The sequence below is a fragment of the Bos taurus genome, chromosome X (assembly GCF_002263795.3).
Source record: "Bos taurus isolate L1 Dominette 01449 registration number 42190680 breed Hereford chromosome X, ARS-UCD2.0, whole genome shotgun sequence".
Classification (NCBI taxonomy): domain Eukaryota; kingdom Metazoa; phylum Chordata; class Mammalia; order Artiodactyla; family Bovidae; genus Bos; species Bos taurus.
The window spans coordinates 97041398-97061550 of NC_037357.1; the positions used below are offsets into that span (position 1 = coordinate 97041398).

The 20153-nt window shown below is 40.6% G+C and overlaps 1 protein-coding gene across 1 annotated transcript in view; it reads left to right on the top strand.

The window, feature by feature from the left end:
• LOC510362 (zinc finger X-linked protein ZXDB) overlaps positions 1-20153 on the top strand; it is a 37188-nt gene continuing 17035 nt past the window's right edge. The window contains exon 1 of the mRNA XM_059883799.1: positions 1-20153. This exon is cut by the window's right edge and continues 17035 nt beyond it. Coding sequence (XP_059739782.1) covers positions 85-2502 — 2418 coding nt within the window. The 5' untranslated portion in view covers positions 1-84 and the 3' untranslated portion in view covers positions 2503-20153.

Below are 20153 nucleotides of genomic sequence, written 5' to 3' on the forward strand. Positions count from 1 at the left end.
AGGAACGTGTTCGGGCCCGCGGCAGGGGGCGGGATCGCGCCTCCTCCGCGGCTCTGGTTCCAGTGGAGCTTCACGGACGCAGAGATGGAAATCCCGAGGCTGCTCCCGGCTCGCGGGATGCGACAAACCGGCGGGGCTGGCAGCCCCGAGGGCAGCGGCCGGATCCGCGGAGGTCCTGACCTGCGGGCCAGTCAGGCCCCGGCGCGCCGCCTCCTGCTGCTCCGGGGCCCCCAAGATGGCGGGCCCGGGAGGCGGCGTGAGGAGGCCAGCGCGGCTTCTTCTTGCCCAGGCCCAGGCCCAGGCCCGAGCCCGTTGGCGCTGAGGCCCGATCACGCTAGCAGCTGTGGCAGCGGCGGCGGGAGCGGCGGCGATGACTTCTTCCTGGTGCTGCTGGACCCGGTGGGTGGAGACGTAGATACCGCGGGCGCTGGCCAGGCCACAGGGCCCGTGTGGAGGGAGGAAGCCGGGCTGGGCCCAAGGCTCCTGGGGGGCGAAAGCGGCGCGAACCCCGAGGGCCGCCCTGCGCTGGGCCCCAGCTGCCTGTCGGCTATCCCCGCCCCAGTCCCGGCCCTGGCCCCGATCCCCGCTTCAGGCCTGGGCCCTGCCGCGGCCTTCGCAGGCACAGTCGCCATTCACAACCAAAACCTGCTGTTGCGCTTGGAGAACGGCGTCCTCACCCTAGCCACGCCCCCACCGCAGCCCGGGGGTCTGATCGTCCCGCAAGCTGGGATCCCGCACGCTGCGCAGCCTGGAGACTGTCCCGAGCTGCCGCCCGACCTCCTGCTGGCGGAGCGGGCAGAACCTGCGCCTGCTCCAGCGCCCAAGGAGGAGGCAGAGGGCCTGGCGGCTATTGAGAGCCCCCGCGGGCCGCCAGGCCCAGGCCAGGGCGTGTTGCTGTACCTGTGTCCTGAGGTGCAGTGCGGACAAACCTTTGCAAAGAAGCACCAGCTGAAGGTGCACCTGCTGACACACAGCAGCAGCCAGGGCCAGCGGCCCTTCAAGTGCCCCCTGGGTGGTTGTGGGTGGACCTTCACCACCTCCTACAAGCTCAAGAGGCATCTGCAGTCACACGACAAACTGAGGCCCTTCGGCTGCCCAGCAGAGGGCTGTGGCAAGAGCTTCACCACCGTGTATAACCTCAAAGCACACATGAAGGGCCACGAGCAGGAGAACTCATTCAAATGTGAGGTGTGTGAGGAGACCTTCCCCACACAGGCCAAACTCAGCGCCCACCAGCGCAGCCACTTCGAGCCTGAGAGGCCCTACCAGTGTGCGTTTTCCAGCTGCAAGAAGACATTTATCACAGTGAGTGCCCTGTTTTCCCATAACCGCGCCCACTTCAGGGAACAGGAACTCTTTTCCTGTTCCTTTCCTGGCTGCAGTAAACAGTATGACAAGGCTTGTAGGCTGAAAATTCACCTTCGGAGCCACACTGGTGAGAGACCGTTCCTTTGTGACTTTGAGGGCTGTGGCTGGAACTTCACTAGCATGTCCAAACTCCTAAGGCACAAACGGAAGCACGACGATGACCGGAGGTTCATGTGTCCGGTGGAAGGGTGTGGGAAATCTTTCACAAGGGCTGAACATCTGAAAGGCCACAGCATAACCCACCTGGGCACGAAGCCTTTTGTGTGCCCGGTGGAAGGTTGCTGTGCCAGGTTCTCTGCTCGCAGTAGTCTCTACATTCACTCCAAGAAACACTTGCAGGATGTGGACACTTGGAAAAGCCGATGCCCAGTCGCCACTTGTAATAAACTCTTCACATCCAAGCACAGCATGAAGACCCACATGGCCAAAAGGCACAACCTGCGCCAGGATCTCTTAGCTCAGCTGGAAGCTGCAAATTCTCTTACACCCAGCAGTGAACTTACCAGCCAGGGGCAGAGTGACCTCAGTGATGCTGAGCTTGTGTCTCTCTTCTCTGATGTGCCTGGTAATAATAGTTCTGCTGCAGTACTGGACACGGCATTGGTGAACTCTGGGATCTTGACTATTGATGTGGCTTCTGTGAACTCAACTCTGGCAGGAAACCTCCCTGCTAATAATAATAATTCCTTAGGGCAGGCAGTGGACCCTCAGGCCTTGATGGCCACCAGTGACCTTCCTCAAAGTTTGGATACCTCACTCTTCTTTGGAACGACAGCAGCAGGTTTTCAGCAGGGTCCCTTAGATATGGATGATGTCTCAAGTCTAAGTGCGGGGCCGTTGGCATCTCTGAGCTCTTTGGCTTTGAAAAACTCGAGTCAAGAGCCCCAAGCTTTGATCCCTAGCAGTAAGCTAACAGTAGACACAGATGCTCTGACTCCTTCAAGCACCCTTTGTGAAAACAGTGTCTCAGAACTACTGCCACCAACCAAAACGGAATGGAATGTACATCCTGACTCTGACTTCTTTGCACAGGAGGAAGAAACCCAGTTTGGATTCTCCAATCCAGCAGGAAACCATGGGTCTCAGAAAGAAACAGATCTTATCACAGTGACTGGCAGCTCATTTTTGGTATGAACTAAATTCTGTTCATTCCTGCCACATGGCTTACTTTTATTGATGACACTCAATTTTGAGAATATTCTGGCCTGAATGCTTAAATACAGTCATTTCTTATAGGTCTGAAGGAGAACAGAGCCCTGGGCTGCAAGTTTGGAGATTTAAATCCTGATCTTGGGTCTGGAACTTGCGGGTTGTGTGACCTTGAACAAGTCACTTATCCTATCTGAGCCTTAATTTCCTTATTTATGAGATGAGGTGGTTTGAATAGATTGTTTCTAAGGTCTTTTCAACTCTATGATTCCTTGATAATAAGCTTCTTTCCTTGAGAAAAATTAGAACATTTTTTCAGTGATGTTGCATGTGCTTTTTTCAAACATGCATAATATACACATAATATAATGAACATTCATATACATGACACCCAACTTCAGCTATTATCAATTCATGAATATTCTTTTTTTTATCTAATCTCCATTCATACCCTCTTCCAGTATTATTTTGAAATAAATACAAGGTATCACATAATTTCGACCATAAATATGCAATATATAGTTCTGAAAAGCATGGGCTCTTTTGAAAAAATCTTCAGTTCCATTGTCATACTTAAAGTTAGCAGTAATTCCTTAATACTGTCAACATTCCAGCTTATAATTGTCTCATAAATGCTATTTGTTGTTAACATTTAAACAGTTAGAATCTGAGTAAGCCTCTTAAGTGTCTTTTTAATCTGTATATTACCCTATTGTCTCTTTGCATTTAATTCATTGAAGAAAAGTTATTTCACATGTAGAGCTTACCAGTCTTAAGTCTTGGTGATTATATCCACGTGGTGTCACATTCCTCTACACTCTATTTCCTTAATTTGGTGTTTGGATCTAGAGACTTGGTCAGAATGGAGGGGCCATGAATGTTTCATGTGTTGTGTTCTTTTAGCATGTGGCACAGAATGTCTAGTTTTCTCTTGGATATTTGCAGCTTCCAGTGATAGTGCATTAATTCATAATTACCTTGCTTCTGATATCATGATTTGTTCTTGTAGAGTTACTATTAGTGGAGGAATAAATGCTGCTGAAGGCATATGTAAAAATTCATTAGAAATATATTCAATGACAAAATATTTTCTTGAAGATAGAACTAACAAGGAGAAAAGGTAACAAAAAATGTGTTGACTCTGCTCACCATTTATCTTCCTCGTCTCTTTTGATGATGAGGTTTGTTTTTATAGAAATTGCCAGCCAGGACTTTGACATGAAACAGCATGTGCATGCTTACTCATTCATGTCCGACTCTGAGATGTCATGGACTGTAGCCCACCAGTCTCCTCTGTCCATGGGATTTTCCATGGCAAGAATACTGGATTGGGTAACCATTGTCTTCTCCGGGTTATCTTCCTGACCCCGGTCTCGAACCTGGGTCTCCTATATTGCAGGCAGTTTCTTTACCATATGAACCACTAGGGAAGCCTGAGATGAAACAGACCCAGGGTCAAATTCATGTTGAATAAGTGGCCTTGAATAAATTAGTTTCACTAAGCTTCAGTTTCCTAGCTGTCAAATGATCATAGCAGTGCACATACATAGCTAACACACCTGAGACTTTTAATCCTTTCCAGTTTTTAATAGGTAAGGAAAAAATATTACATCTTTGGCTTATCTTGTTGAATTTATACAATCCTTTCACGCTCTCAATCCTCCTTACTATAAGGAAGAAATTGGGATAATTTGATCCTGTTCCTGTCTAGACAATAAGGTTTGTGAGAATTAGGGTGAAGCAGGATGGGGAAATCTCTTTATTTCCTCCACTGTATTGTTTCCTCCCTGCCAGGAATTTCTGTGGCTAATGCCAGAAGTGGAAACATTACTCACAGGTATATCTGCATCCCTATTCATTAGACCAATCTGTCACCATCTTTGATCTCTTTCAGAGTTAGACTTTGCTGTACCTCCAAAGTCACTTGTGCATGAAACTGATAATGGAGCAGAGAAAGATTCCTGCTCTCTGTGGTTTGGAGAGCTCATTGCATTTTCCCAGAGTTGAAAGGAAAGGTTGAAGCTGAATATTGTGTAAAATTTCTGTCTTACATGAGTATGGCATTTTTAATTTTGTGGAATATCTTCACAACCCTGTGTGGTGGTTTTGGCAAAGTCTGCTGTGACTCATGGCATTTTAGCAAATGCACATTCCAAATGGACTTTGGCTAGTGAATGACAGTTCTATATATAGCTTAAAACAAAGAAGATAAATTCTTTTCACCTCTCCCTTCCCACTCATCCAACTTTCATGATTTATTACTGTGTCATAACTAGCTGCCGTTTTCCACTTTAATTGGTTTCTGTTACTTTCTGTTTACTTTCTCGCCCATCCTTGTATGTGCATTCCAGCCCTTGCCATGCCTTACTTTTTATTTTTTAATGGATAGATCTCTTCTTGCCACTGTTCCTCAGATCTCCTCATAGACATTTTCTTCACTGGTAACATTTGCTGAGTATACACTGCAGTTGTGTGTATAGTAAGAAGTTATTTTCTGAGCTTAAATAATCCTGTGTGTATATATATGACTCAGATGATATAAGACATTATTTTCTATATTGTGCAGACAAGAAATGGATTTCTGTTTCATTATTTCCATTTTTAAGAAGTTTTTGCCAAGGAGTTCAGTTAAAACTCTATTTGCTGTAGTGTACTAGCCCAGTAGTGTTTGCATGTGAATGTCTATGGATGACATTTATTGTAGCGCTTTGGAAGTGCACCAAAAAATTGTCACTTTGAAATGTTTATGTACTGTGTGTAAGGGAGTATACACACACATCCACATAAATATATTTTTAAAGTGGTTTTATTCATTTAGTGATAAAAGTAGACATACTTTTGTAAATCAGAGAAGTGCTCAGAATTTCATTGTGTCTACTCAGTGTTTTCTCTTTTTGCTTTAGAAATATTTGTATTCATAAAGCACATTTAAAAATATTGTAATTCATTAAGGACTCTTAAATTGACCACTATATTGCATATTTGGCAGTTAACGTGCGTCGAGGATTGGAATGAACACACAAGTAGCAAACATCAAATAAATTACTTACACATGAAGATAATTTATACTGTGATTTCTTTTTTTGAATTCCTTAAATCAAGTTCCATCCAATAAAAAAATCATTATACTTTTTCCTACTCATTGAATTTTCAAAGGACAGATGTTAACTTTTCTCATGGGTTCACAGGATTTCATTGAACAAATTCATTCAAATAATTCCCTTTCAACTCCATTTTCTAAAAAAATGGTGGACCTTTTTATACTTTAAAGGTATGAAGTTAAATTTCTGTTGTTGATGGTTTAAAATTGCCATCACTTCTTTTAAATAATTGTACACATTTTAATTTAATCCTATTTCCTTTCTGCTTCTCCTCCATTTGGTTTATTAAAAAAATCTTGCCAATTGGAAGCATAATAATATAATGGCTTAAAACAGGTTTATTTCTGGGTACTCTGTTGATCACATTGATCCTGTTAAAAATATATTGGCATTGGCATTTTTATCAAGTAATGTAATGAATATAACAGTGCTGAATAGCAGGAGTTAATTATGAGTAAAGTATGAAATTTATTTGTCTCTTCATGTTCTTATCCAGGAGGCATATGAGAAGGCAATTTATTAACTGGAGGTACCACTGTATTTATTTCAAGTTAATAAATACTTATTAAGCATCATTGTGCAAAATACAACGTAACATATTAAAGGTTCTATAAGAAGAGTAATATTCAACTCTGCCATTTACAAAGATTACAGTTGATGGGAGACAGAAAAAGATTAAATGGAGAAGATAAACAGGAAAAGTTTAATTTGGTACCAAAATGACTGACGGGGGGGAAAAAAAAACGGTAAGAATAATGAGTTTATTCTGAACACAGATGAGAGCCAGTGAATGTGTTTAAATACTGGAGTCAGATCATGAAAATGATATCTAGAGTGTTAATATAATGGAAGTGTACAATATGGATTAGATGGTGCATGCGTGCACGCTAGGTTGCTCTAGTCGTGTCCAACTCTGTGTGACCCTATGATCTGGAGCCCACCAGGCTCCTCTGTCAATGGGATTTTCCAGGTGAGAATACTAGAGTGGGTTGCCATACCCTCCTCCAGGGGATCTTACCGACTCAGGGATCGAACCCGCATCTCTTATGCCTCCTGCATTGGCAGGTAGGTTCTTTATCACTAGTGACACCTGAGAAGCCTGAATTAGATGGTAGAGACTGGAATAGAAAACCAGTGAGAAAGCTTTTGCAGCAGCGCAGATGTTCTCTGATGAAACATGAACCCTGGACTAGATGCTGTCAGTGGGAAATGACAAGAAGGAACAGATATTAGGGAGATAGCTATCATCATAGCAAATTAGAAATAACTCAAGTTTCCTTGGGGACTGTAATAATCATTTTCACTTAACAGTGAAGTAAGTAAGAAAGTCTTTTTTGGAAATGAGTGTGTTAAGATGGTGTTTAGCTAAATGATAATTTTAAAATAATTGTTATTCCTGCATAAGCTATCCACATTGTGCTTTATCTGCTTTCTAAACAGCAACTGAGGGCCACTTCCTCTTTCTTAGTTCCCTCAGGCATTCTTAGAACTACCTATACAATTCTGATCCTTTTATTTCCCTTTCAATTATGAGAGGCCTCTTCGCCTTGTCTTGAGTGAGACACTGAACAACGTGGTTACTAGTTTACATGGCTATTGAGCACTTGAAATGGGCCTAGTGTGAATGTAAGACTGAATTTTTAATTAAATTTAATTTAAATTGAATCTGAAACAGTTGAAAATATTTTCTGTTAAACACAACTTTACTGTTTTAGTAGGATTAAATTTCACTTTAATTATTGAAACTTTAACATCCAAATTGAGATGTACTGTAAAATACAAACATAATTTTGAGGACTTAGTGCACAAAAATATTTCATAGTATTTTTTATTGATTACACATTGAATAATATTTGAATATTTTTCAGTTTTATTGAGGTATAACTGACAGTAAAATTGTAAAATATTTAAAATGTACATTGTGGTGGTTTGATATTTGTATACATTGTGAGATGTGTTAACTAACTAGATCCTATTCCTAGGGTCTAGTTAGTTAATACATCCATCAAGTTACATATTTATTCATTTTTGAGGGGTGAGAACATTATATTTTAAATATATTTGCTTAAAGTAATATAACAGTAAAATTAATCCTAATCGTTTTTTACTTTTAAAAATGTGGCTATGGAAAAATTTTAAGTTATGCATTATAACAATTAAAATGTTTTAAAAATTAAAAGCTACAGCTATTACTCTTATTAAGTTTCTATTGGAAAGCACCAATCTGGATGTAACATTACCTCTCCAGACTACTCTGCATCAAAATGAGTTATTCAGTCTCTGCTGTGCATTGAGTATGTTTTCTACTACTGTGCTTAAGGTTTAGTAGTTATTCTATATTTAGGGTAAAATGATTTAAGTATTGTCACAGACTCTGTCACAAGTTGGTGAATTGTTACTATGAATTTGAGCAATTCTTCATGAAAATTTTATTTACTGGAGTGAGTTTTACCTGCATTTGTCTCAGTTGGAGCAGGCCAGTAGTAGAATCGTCAAAATCCAACATCACTGGATCTTTGTGAGATTGGCTTGTAGCTCCTTAGCCAGAGTTACATCTGTCACTAGAGAAAATTGAGAGGCAAGTGGTGGCATAAGAACATAGTCATGAGAACCCCTATCATAGTCTTTCCATTTTATAATTGCTTTATACACTAAAAGACATAACCATAAAAAGAGTGGAAGAAAAACTGAAAAATTAAAGAAGGAGCATGAATTAGGAATTAGGCTGTATTTAATGGTAAATTTGATTTACCTACATTGTCCTAGATTGTGAACTAAATTTCATTCTTTTTAATTACTAACATTTAAAACCACATAAAACCCTTTTGTCAGTTTTTCTAAAGAAAGAAGCCTAACAGTATTTTAAAAGAAAGCATACAGTGATCTAAAAGCACCAACAGTCTCTGACCCTTAATACCATCCTTTATACATATTAAAAAGCAGAGACATTACTTTGCCAACAAAGGTCTGTCTAGTCAAGGCTTTGGTATTTCCAGTGGTCATGTATGGATGTGAGACTTGGACTGTGAAGAAGACTGAGTGCCAAAGAATTGATACTTTTGAACTGTGGTGTTGAAGACTCTTGAGAGTCCCTTGGGCTGCAAGGAGATTCAACCAGTCCATCCTAAAGGAGATCAGTCCTGGGTGTTCATTGGAAGGACTGATGCTGAAGCTGAAACTCCAATACTTTGGCCACCTCATGCAAAGAGTTGACTCATTGGAAAAGACCCTGATGCTGGGAGGGATTGGGGGCAGGAGGAGGAGGGGATGACAGAGGATGAGATGGCTGCATGGCATCACCAACTCAAGGGACATGAGTTTGAGTAGACTCCGGGAGTTGGTGATGGACAGGGAGTCTGGCGTGCTGTGATTCATGGCGTCACGAAGAGTCGGACACAACTGAACGACTGAACTGAACTGAACTGAACTGATACATATTTACCAAAGTGCATGCTAAGACACTTAAATTGTGTCTGACTCTTTGTGACCGTGTGAACTGTAGCCCGCTGGATTCCTCTATCCATGGGATTCTACAGGCAAGAATACTGGAGTGGGTTGCCATGCCCTCCTCCAGGGAATCTTCTCGACCCAGGGTCTGAACCCATGTCTCCTGCAGCTCCTGCATTGCAGGCAGATTCTTTACCACTGAGACACCAGGGAAATCCATTTACCAAGGTACCAATCAGCAGTTATGTATTGAGTATGTAATACGTGAAACACCCTGAGGTATTATACCTAAGTATGCTTCACTGCTGCTGCTGCTGCTAAGTCACTTCAGTTGTGTCTGACTCTGTGCGACCCCAGAGATGGCAGCCCACCAGGCTCCCCCATCCCTGAGATTCTCCAGGCAAGAACACTGGAGTGGGTTGCCATTTCCTTCTCCAATGCATGAAAGTGAAAAGTGAAAGTGAAGTCACTCAGTCATGTCTGACTCCTAGCGACCCCATGGACTGCAGCCTACCAGGCTCCTCCATCCATGGGATTTTCCACACAAGAGTACTGATGCTTCACTAAGCCATTAATAAATATTTTACCTCTTAAGTACCTCTTATGTGACAAGTATTGTCCTTATGTTCAAAGACATGATCTAGATGGGAAATTATTAAAATCAATAAATAACAGAATTCTAAAGAGGTACCTTATAGAGTTTACCAGAGTAAGATGTATCATTTTAAATGGATGTACTAGAAGTGATTCTAGAGAATTTATACATTTAAAAAATTTTATTTATTTTTAATTGACAGATAATTGCTTTATAATACTGTGTTGATTTCTGCCATACATCAATGTGAATCAGCCATAGATATCCATATGTCCCCTCCTTCTTGACTCTTTCCCACCTCCACCATCCCAACCCTCTAGGTTGTTACAGAGCCATGGTTTAAGTTCCCTAAGTGAAACAGAAAGTTCCCATTGGATATCTATTTTACATATGGTAGTGTATATGTTCAGAGAAGGCAATGGCACCCCACTCCAGTACTCTTGCCTGGAAAATCCTATGGATGGAGGAGCCTGGTAGGCTGCAGTCCATGGGGTCGCTGAAGGTCGGACACGACTGAGCGACTTCAGTTTCACTTTTCACTTTCATGCATTGGAGAGGGAAATGGCAACCCACTCTGGTCCCATCACTTCATGGGAAATAGATGGGGAAACAGTGGAAACAGTGCCAGACTTCATTTTTGGGAGTTCCAAAATCACTGCAGATGGTGATTGCAGCCATGAAATTAAAAGACGCTTACTCCTTGGAAGGAAAGTTATGACCAACCTAGATAGCATATTCAAAAGCAGAGACATTACTTTTCCAACAAAGGTCCGTCTAGTCAAGGCTATGGTTTTTCCTGTGGTCATGTGTGGATGTGAGAGTTGGACTGTGAAGAAAGCTTAGAGCTGAAGAATTGATGCTTTTGAACTGTGGTGTTGGAGAAGAGTCTTGAGAGTCCCTTGGACTGCAAGGAGATCCAACCAGTCCATCCTAAAGGAGATCAGTCCTGGGTGTTCATTGGAAGGAATGATGCTAAATCTGAAACTCCAGTATTTTGGCCACCTCATGTGAAGAGTTGACTCATTGGAAAAGACTCTGATGCTGGGAGGGATTGAGGGCAGGAGGAGAAGGGGACGACAGAGGATGAGATGACTGGATGGCATCACTGACTTGATGGACTTGAGTTTGACTGAACTCTGGGAGTTGGTGATGGACAGGGAGGCCTGGCATGCTGTGATTCATGGGGTTGCAAAGAGTCTGAGACAACTGAGCAACTGAACTGAACTGAATATTCCATTGTGTACATGTAATACAGCTTCTTTATCCATTCAGTTCATCTGTCAGTGGACATCTAGGTTGCTTCCATGTCCTAGTTCTTGTACATAGTACTGCAGTGAACACTGGGGTGCTGCTGCTGCTAAGTCACTTCAGTCGTGTCCGACTCTGTGTAACCCCATAGACGGCAGCCCACAAGGCTCCCCCATCCCTGGGATTCTCCAGGCAAGAACACTGGAGTGGGTTGCCATTTCCTTCTCCAGTGCATAAAAGTGAAAAGTGAAAGTGAAGTCACTCAGTCATGTCCGACTCTTCGTGACCCCATGGACTGCAGCCCACCAGGCTCCTCCATCCATGGGATTTTCTAGGCAAGAGTACTGGAGTGGGGTGCCATTGCCTTCTCCAGAACACTGGGGTATGTGTGTGTTTTTCAATTTTGGTTTCCTCAGGGTATATGCCTAGTAGTGGAATTACTGGGTCATATGGTAGTTTTATTCCTAATTATTTAAGGAATCTCCATACTGTCATCCATAGTGGCTGTATTAATTTAAATTCCCACCAACTGCATGAGGGTTCCCTTTTCTCCACATCTTCTTTTGCATTTATTTTTTGTGGATTTTTTGATGATGGTCATTCTGACCAGTATGTGGTGGTATCTAATTGTAGTTTTGATTTGCATTTCTCTAATAATAAGTGATGTTGAGCATCTTTTCATATGATTACTAGTGATCTGTATGTCTTCTTTGGAGAAATGTCTGTTTAGGTCTTTTGCCCACTTTGTGATTGGGTTGTTTTATCTGGTATTGAGTTGTATGAGCCACTTATATATTTTGGAGATTAATTCTTTGTCAGTTATTTAATTTGCTATTATTTTCTTCCATTCTGAGAGTTTTATTTTCACCTTTTTTATAGTTTCCTTTGCTTTGCAAAAACTTTTAGGTTAAATTATGTCCCACTTGTTTATTTCAGTTTTTATTTCCATTACTATAGGAGGTGGGTCATAGAGGATCTTGCTGTGATTTATGTCATACAGTGTTCTGCCTATGTTTTCCTCTAAGAGCTTTATAATTTCTGGTCTTACATTTGGATCTTTCATCCATTTGGAGTTTATCTTTGTGTATGGTATTAGGAAATATTCTAATTTCATTCTTTTACATGTAGTTGTCCAGTTATCACAGCACTACTTATTGAAGTGACTATCTTTCCCCATTGTATATTCTTGCCTCCTTTGTCAAAGATAAGGTGTCCATAGCTGTGTGTCTTTATCTCTGGGCTTTCTATCTTATTTCATTGTTCTATATTTCTGTTTTTGTGCCAATATAATACTGTCTTGATGACTGTAACTTTGTAGTATAATCTGAAGTCAGGAAGGTTGATTCCTCCAGCTCTGTTTTTCTTTCTCAATATTGCTTTGGCTATCCAGGGTCCTTTGCATTTCCATATGAATTGTAAAAGCTTTTGTTCTAGTTCTGTGAAAAATGCCATTGGCAATTTGATATGGACTTCATTAAATCTGTAGATTACATTTGGTAGTATAGTCATATTCACAGAATTGATTCTTACAATCCAGGAACATAGAATATGTCTCCATTTGTCATCTTTGATTTCTTTCATCAGTGTCTTATAGTTTTCTGTATACAGCTCTTTTGTTTTCTTAGGTAGGTTTATTCCTAGATATTTTATTCTTTTTGTTGCAATGGTAAATAAGATTGAATACTTAAGTTCTCTTTCTAATTTATCATTGTTATAGGAATGAAACTGATTTCTGTGTATTGATTTTATGTCCTGCAACTTTGCTAAATTCATTGATTAGCTCTAGTAATTTTGTGATAATATCTTCAGGGTTTTCTATGTATAGTATCATGTAGTCTCCAAACAGTGAGAGTTTTACTTCTTTTCCATTCTGGATTCCCTTTATTTCTTTTTCTTCTCTGATTGCCATAGCTATGACTTTCAAAACTATGTTGAACAATAGTGGTGAGAGTGGGCATCCTTCTTTTTTCCTGATTTTAGAAGGAATGTTTTCAGTTTTTCACCATTGAGAAAATGTTTGCTGTGGGATTATTGTATATGGCCTTTATTATGTTGAGGTAGGTTCCTTCTATGGCCATTTTCTGAAGTTTTTATTATTAATAATGAGTGCTGAATTGTATTGAAAGATTTTTCTGCATCTATTGAGATTGTTGTTGTTCAGTCACTAAGTCATGTCCGACTTTCTGTGACCCCATGAACTGCAGCACGCCAGGCTTCCTGTTCCTTCACTATCTCCCAGAGTTTGTTCTTACTCATGTCCATTTAGTCTTCATATTGTTTTTTCTCTTAATTAGTTAATGTGGTGTATCACACTGATTTATTTGTGTATATTAAAGAATCCTTGCATACCTAGAATAAATCCGACTTGATCATGGTGTATAATCTTTATAATGTGTGGTTGTATTCTTTTTACTAGAATTTTGTTGAGGATTTTCGCATTTATGTTCATCAGTGATATTGGCCTGTAATTTTCTTTTTTGTGGGATCTATGTTTGGTTTCAGTATCAGGATACTGGTCATTTCATATAATGAGTTTGGGAGTTTCCTTCCTCTGCAATTTTCTAGAAGCATTTGAGCAGGATAAGTGTTAGTTTTTCTCTAAATTTTTAGTAGAATTCGCCTGTGAAGTCATCTGGCCCTGGGCTTTTGTTTGTTGGAAGACTTTTTATTCCAGTTTCAATTTCCATACTTGTGATTCATCTGTTCATATTTTCTATTTCTTCCTGGTTCCATTTTAGAAGTTTATACTTTTCTAAAAATTTGTCCATTTCTTCCAAGTTGTCCATTTTATTGGCATATAGTTGCTCATAGTAATCTCTTATGATCCTTTGTATTTCTCCATTGTCTGCGGTAACTTCTTTTTCATTTCTAATTTTATTGATTTGTGTCTTCTCTCTTGTTTCCTTGATGAGTCTGGTTAACAGTTTGTCAATTTTGTTTATCTTCTCAAAGAACTAGCTTTTAATTTTATTGATCCTTGCTACAGTCTCCATTTCTTTCATTTATTTCTTCTCTGATCTTTATTATTTCTTTTTTTCTACTAACTGGGGGTTTTGTTGTTGTTGGTTTTTCTATTTCTAGTTTCTTTAGGTATAAGATTGGTTGTTTATTTGATATTTCTCTCTCTTTTTTTTTTTTTCAGGTAGGCTTGAATTGCTATAAACTTCCCTCTTGGCACTGCTTTTACTATATCCCATAGGTTTTGAGTTGTGTTTTCATTGTCACTTTTTTCCAGGCATATTTTGATTCCCTTTTTTATTTCTTCTGTGATCTGTTGTTATTCAGAAGTTTATTGGTTAGTCTCCATCTGTTATTCTTTTTCACTTTTTTTTTTCTTGTAATTGATATCTAGTCTTAGACTGTTGTGATCAGAAAAGATGCTTGAAATGATTTCAGTTTTTTAAACTTTACCAAGGCTTGATTTGTGGCCCAGGATGTGATCTGTCCTGGAGAATGTTCCATATGTACTTGAGAAAAAAGTGAAATCTATTATCTTAGAGTGAAGTGCAATATAGATATAAATTAGGTCCCACTGGTCCAATGTATCATTTAAAGCTTGTGTTTCCTTACTAATTTCCTTTCTGGATGATCTGTCCATTGGTGTGAGTGGGATATTAAAGTCTAACACTACTAATGTGTTACTGTCAATTTTCCCTTTGATATTCATTAAATTAAATTATCAGGGCTTCCCTGATAGCTCAGTTGGTAAAGAATCTGCCTGAAATGCAGGAGACCTTGGTTCGATTCCTAGGTCAGGAATATCCACTGGAGAAGGGAAAGGCTACCCAGTACAGTATTCTTGGGCTTCCCTTGTGGCTCAGATAGTAAAGAATCCGCCTACAATGCAGGACACCTGGGTTCGATCCCTGGGTTGGGACAATGCCCTGGAGAAAGGAAAGGCTACCCACTCGAGTATTCTGGCCTGGAGAATTCCACAGACTGTATAGTTTATAGGGTTGCAAAGAGTCAGACATGACTGAGCGACTTTCACACTTTCACATTGAGGTGCTCCTATGTTGGGTGCATATATATTTATAATTGTTTTGTCTTCTTCTAGGAATGACCCCTTGATCATTATGTAGTGTCTTTTGTCTCTCGTAATGGTCTTTAAATTCCCTTTTATCTGTTATGAGTATTGCTGTTCCCGCTTTCTTTTGATCTCCGTTTTCAGTGAGTACCTTTCTCCAACCCTTCACTTTCAGTCCATATGTGTCCCTAGGTTTGAGGTGGGTCTCTTGCAGACAACATATGTAGGTGTCTTTTTTTTTTTTTTTTTTGTATCCGTTCAGCTAATCTGTGTCTTTTGGTTAGAACATTTTTTATTGTTCTGGGTTTGTTTTATAGGTCTTTTCTGTGTTCCCTGTCTAGAGAAGTTCCTTTAGCATTTGTTGAAGAGCTGGTTTGGCCGTGCTGAATTCTCTTAGCTTTTGGTGGCCTGTAAAGCCTTTGATTTCTCCTTCAAATCCAAATGAGATCCTTGCTGGATAGAGTATTCTTCATTGTAGGTTTTTTCCTTTTATCACTTTAAGTATATCCTGCCACTGCCTTCTGGCCTGAAGTTTTATTGAAAGATAGCTGTTGGGGATCCCCTTGTATGCTTTTTTGGTGCTTTACCCTTGCTTCTTTTAATATTTGTTCTTTGTGTTGAATTTTTGTTAGTTTATTAATATATCTTTGCATGTCTCTGTATGGGACCCTCTGCTTCCTGACTTGTGTGGCTATTTCCTTCCCCATTTTAGGGAATTTTTTGTCTATAATCTCCTCAAATGTTTTCTCATGCCCCGTCCTTTTGTCTTCTGGGACTCCTATAATTCAAATGTTTGGGTGCTTAATGTTGTACCAGAAGTCTGTGAGACTGTCCTCATTTCTTTTTATTCTTTATTCCACTCTGCTTCAGTTATTTCCACCATTTTATCTTCTAGCTCATTTATCCTTTTTTTCTGCCTAATTTACTCTAATGTGGGTTCCCTCCAATGTATTTTTTATCTAAACAGTGGAAACAGTGACAAACTTTATTTTGGGAGTCTCCAAAATCACTGCAGATGGTGGCTGCAGCCATGAAATTAAAAGACATTTACTCCTTGGAAGAAAAGTTATGACCAAGCTAGACAGCATATTAAAAAGCAGAGGCATTACCTGGCCAACAACAGTCCATCTAGTCAAGGCTATGGTTTTTCCAGTAGTCATGTATGGGTGTGAGAGTTGGACTATAAAGAAAGCTGAGCGTCGAAGAATTGATGCTTTGGAACTGTGGTATTGGAGAAGACTCTTGAGAATTCCTTGGACTGCAAGGAGATCCAAGCAGTCCATCCTAAAGGAAATAAGTCTTGAATATTCATTGGAAGGACTGATGTTGAAGCTGAAACTCCAATACTTTGGCCACCTGATGTGAAGAGCTGACTCATTTGAAAAGATCCTGATGCTGGGAAAGATTGAAGGCAGGAGGAGAAGGGGACAACAGAGGATGAGATGGTTGGATGGCATCACCAGCTCAATGAGCATGAGTTTGAATAAACTCTGGGAGTTGGTGATGGACAGGGAGGCCTGGCGTGCTGCAGTCCATGGCATTGCAAACAGTCAGACATGACTGAGCAACTGAATGGAACTGACTGCATTGTTGATTGTTGATTGTTGAATTCTTTTAGGTCCTTTTTAAACATGTCTTACTATTTTCAATCCATACCTCCACTCTATTTCCCATGCCTCCATTTTGTTTTCAAGATTTTCGATCATCTTTCCTATTATTATTTTATTATTAATTCTCCTCAAGGTATACTTATTTCCTCCTCGTTTGTTGGGTTTGGGGGGGTTTTACCTTGCTCCTTCACCTGCTACATAGTTCTCTGTCTTTTCATTTCATTTAATTTACTATGTTTGGGGGTCTCCTTTCTTAGGTTTCATTCAGTTCAGTCACTCAGCCATGTCTGACTCTTTGCAACCCCATGAACTGCAGCACACCAGGCCTCCCTGTCCATCACCATCTCCTGGAGTTCACTCAGACTCACATCCATCGAGTCAGTGATGCCATCCAGCCATCTCATCCTCTGTCGTCCCCTTCTCCTGCCCCCAATCCCCCCTAGCATGAGTCTTTTCCAATGAGTCAACTCTTCGCATGAGGTGGCCAAAGTACCGGAGTTTCAGCTTTAGCATCATTCCTTCCAAAGAAATCCCAGGGCTGATCTCCTTTAGAATGGACTGGTTGGATCTCCTTGCAGTCCAAGGGACTCTCAACAGTCTTCTCCAACACCACAGTTTAAAAGAATCAATTCTTCGGCGCTCAGCTTTCTTGACAGTCCAACTCTCACATCCATACAATGACCACTGGAAAAACCATAGCCTTGACTAGATGGACCTTTGTTGGCAAAGTAATGTCTCTGCTTTTGAATATGCTATCTAGGTTGGTCATAACTTTCCTTCCGAGGAGTAAGTGTCTTTTAATTTCATGGCTGCAATCACCATCTTCAGTGATTTTGGAGCCCCAAAAAATAAAGTCTGACACTGTTTCCACTGTTTCCCCATCTATTTGCCATGAAGTGATGGGACCAGATGCCATGATCTTTGTTTTCTGAATGTTGAGCTTTAAGCCAACTTTTTCACTCTCCACTTTGACTTTTATCAAGAGGCTTTTGAGTTCCTCTTCACTTTGTGCCATAAGGGTGGTGTCATCTGCATATCTGAGGTTACTGATATTTCTCCTGGAAATCTTGATTCCAGCTTGTGCTTCCTCCAGCCCAGCGTTTCTCATGATGTACTCTGCATATAAGTGAAATAAGCAGGGTGACAATATACAGTCTTGACGTACTCCTCCTATTTGGAACCAGTCTGTTCCACGTCCAGTTCTAACTGTTGCTTCCTGACCTGCATAGAAATTTCTCAAGAGGCAGGTCAGGTGGTCTAGTATTCCCATTTCTTTCAGAATTTTCCACAGTTGATTGTGATCCACACAGTCAAAGGCTTTGGCATAGTCAATAAAGCAGAAATAGATGTTTTTCTGGAACTCTCTTGCTTTTTCCATGATCCAGCAGATGTTGGCTATTTGATCTCTGGTTCCTCTGCCTTTTCTAAAACCAGCTTGAACATCTGGAAATTCACGGTTCACGTATTGCTGAAGCCTGGCTTGGAGAATTTTGAGCATTACTTTACTAGCGTGTGAGATGAGTGCAATTGTGTGGTAGTTTGGGCATTCTTTGGCATTGCCTTTCTTTAGGATTCAGAGAAGGCAATGGCACCCCATTCCAGTACTCTTGCTTGGAAAATCCCATGGACGGAGAAGCCTGTTAGGCTGCAATCCATGGGGTCGCTAAGAGTTGGACACGACTGAGCGACTTCACTTTCACTTTTCACTTTCATGCATTGGAGAAGGAAATGGCAACCCACTCCAGCGTTCTTGCCTGGAGAATCCCAGGGACGGGGGAGCCTGGTGGGCTGCCATCTCTGGGGTCGCACAGAGTCGGACACGACTGAAGTGAGTTAGCATAACATTCTTTGGGATTGGAATGAAAACTGACCTTTTCCAGTCCTGTGGCCACTGCTGAGTTTTCCAAATTTGCTGGCATATTGAGTGCAGCACTTTCACAGCATCATCTTTCAGGATTTGAAATAGCTCAACTGGAATTCCATCACCTCCACTAGCTTTGTTTGTAGTGATGCTTTCTAAGGCCCACTTGATTTCCCATTGCAGGATGTCTGGCTCTAGGTGAGTGATCATACCATCATGATTATCTGGGTCATGAAGCTCTTTTTTGTACAGTTCTTCCGTGTATTCTTGCCACCTCTTCTTAATATCTTCTGCTTCTATTAGGTCCATACCATTTCTGTCCTTTATCGAACCCATCTTTACATGAAATGTTCCCTTGATATCTCTAATTTTCTTGAAGAGATCTCTAGTCTTTCACATTCTGTTGTTTTCCTCTGTTTCTTTGCATTGATCGCTGAAGAAGGCTTTCTTATCGCTTCTTGCTGTTCTTTGGAACTCTGCATTCAGATGCTTATATCTCTCCTTTTCTCCTTTGCTTTCGCTTCTCTTCCTTTCATAGCTATTTGTAAGGCCTCCCCAGACAGCCATTTAGCTTTTTTGAATTTCTTTTCCATGGGGATGGTCTTCCTCCCTGTCTCCTGTACAGTGTAATTCCTCTTAATTGTGGATTCTGCACCCTGTAGGTGGGGTTGGACCAGTGCATTGTGTAGTTTGCCTGACTGGGAATGTTTGCCTGTGTTCTGTTGGATGGAGCTGGATGTCATCTCTCTGAATGGCAGTGCTGTGTCCAGTAAGGTTTGGTATGGCTTTGGGCTGCCTATCTGCTTGGTTTCCTTTGTTTGCTGGCTCAAGCTATCATACTTTATTTTTGTTGGACTGTTTTGCTTTTGCCTATGTGTATATGTGTGTATTCAGTCACACTTCTTATTGTTGTCATAAGCCTCTGCCTCTACATTGGGCTTTTGCAGTTCTGTGGAGTTTTCTTTTTTCCCCTTTTTTTTCTTTCTTCTTCTGTTTTTACTTCTTTTCTCTGTTTTATGATTTTAATTTTCAATTGTTTTAAACCTATTTCTTCCTTCATCTGCCTCTCAAACTGTTCTTTTCTCCTTGCAATTAATCTTTAATGTATATAAATCTTCTTCATCCACCTCTATTTATCTTTGCATATCTATTCTTTCTTCCTTTTATTTCTTTCCTTTCCTCTCAATGTATTTGTTAGTTTTGTTTCCATTGGTTTATTCCCCACTTGGCACCTTGCTTTAGTTTTGCTTTCCAGTTTGTAATTAAATTAGTTTTTTTCTTAACTGGTAAATATAATTTTTTATTTCATTTGTTTGCCTGATCAATCTACTATACTTCACTTTTGTTGAACTGTTTTCACTTTGCTCATGGGTGTATATGTATATGTGTATATTCCATTATTTTAATTATTATTTGCCTGATTTTGTAACTGCCATTGGTTTGGGGGTCATCTCTGGTTTCTCATTTCTGGTTATTTGTTTTACTCTCCCTTAATGCCATAACAAACCACTTGTGGAATATTCATTCCTGACCGGAGATCAAACCCTGAGCATTTGGAGTGGGAGCACTGACTCCAAGACCCTACACTACCAGAGAATTAACCCTACGGAGTATCAAATAGTGAGAGCTCACACAAAGGAAACCGCTTGAATACAAGACCCAGCATCACCCAACAATCAGTAACACCCTGTGAAGGATGACTCATCTAAACAACAAGCAAAACAAAAATACAAACCCAATCACCAGC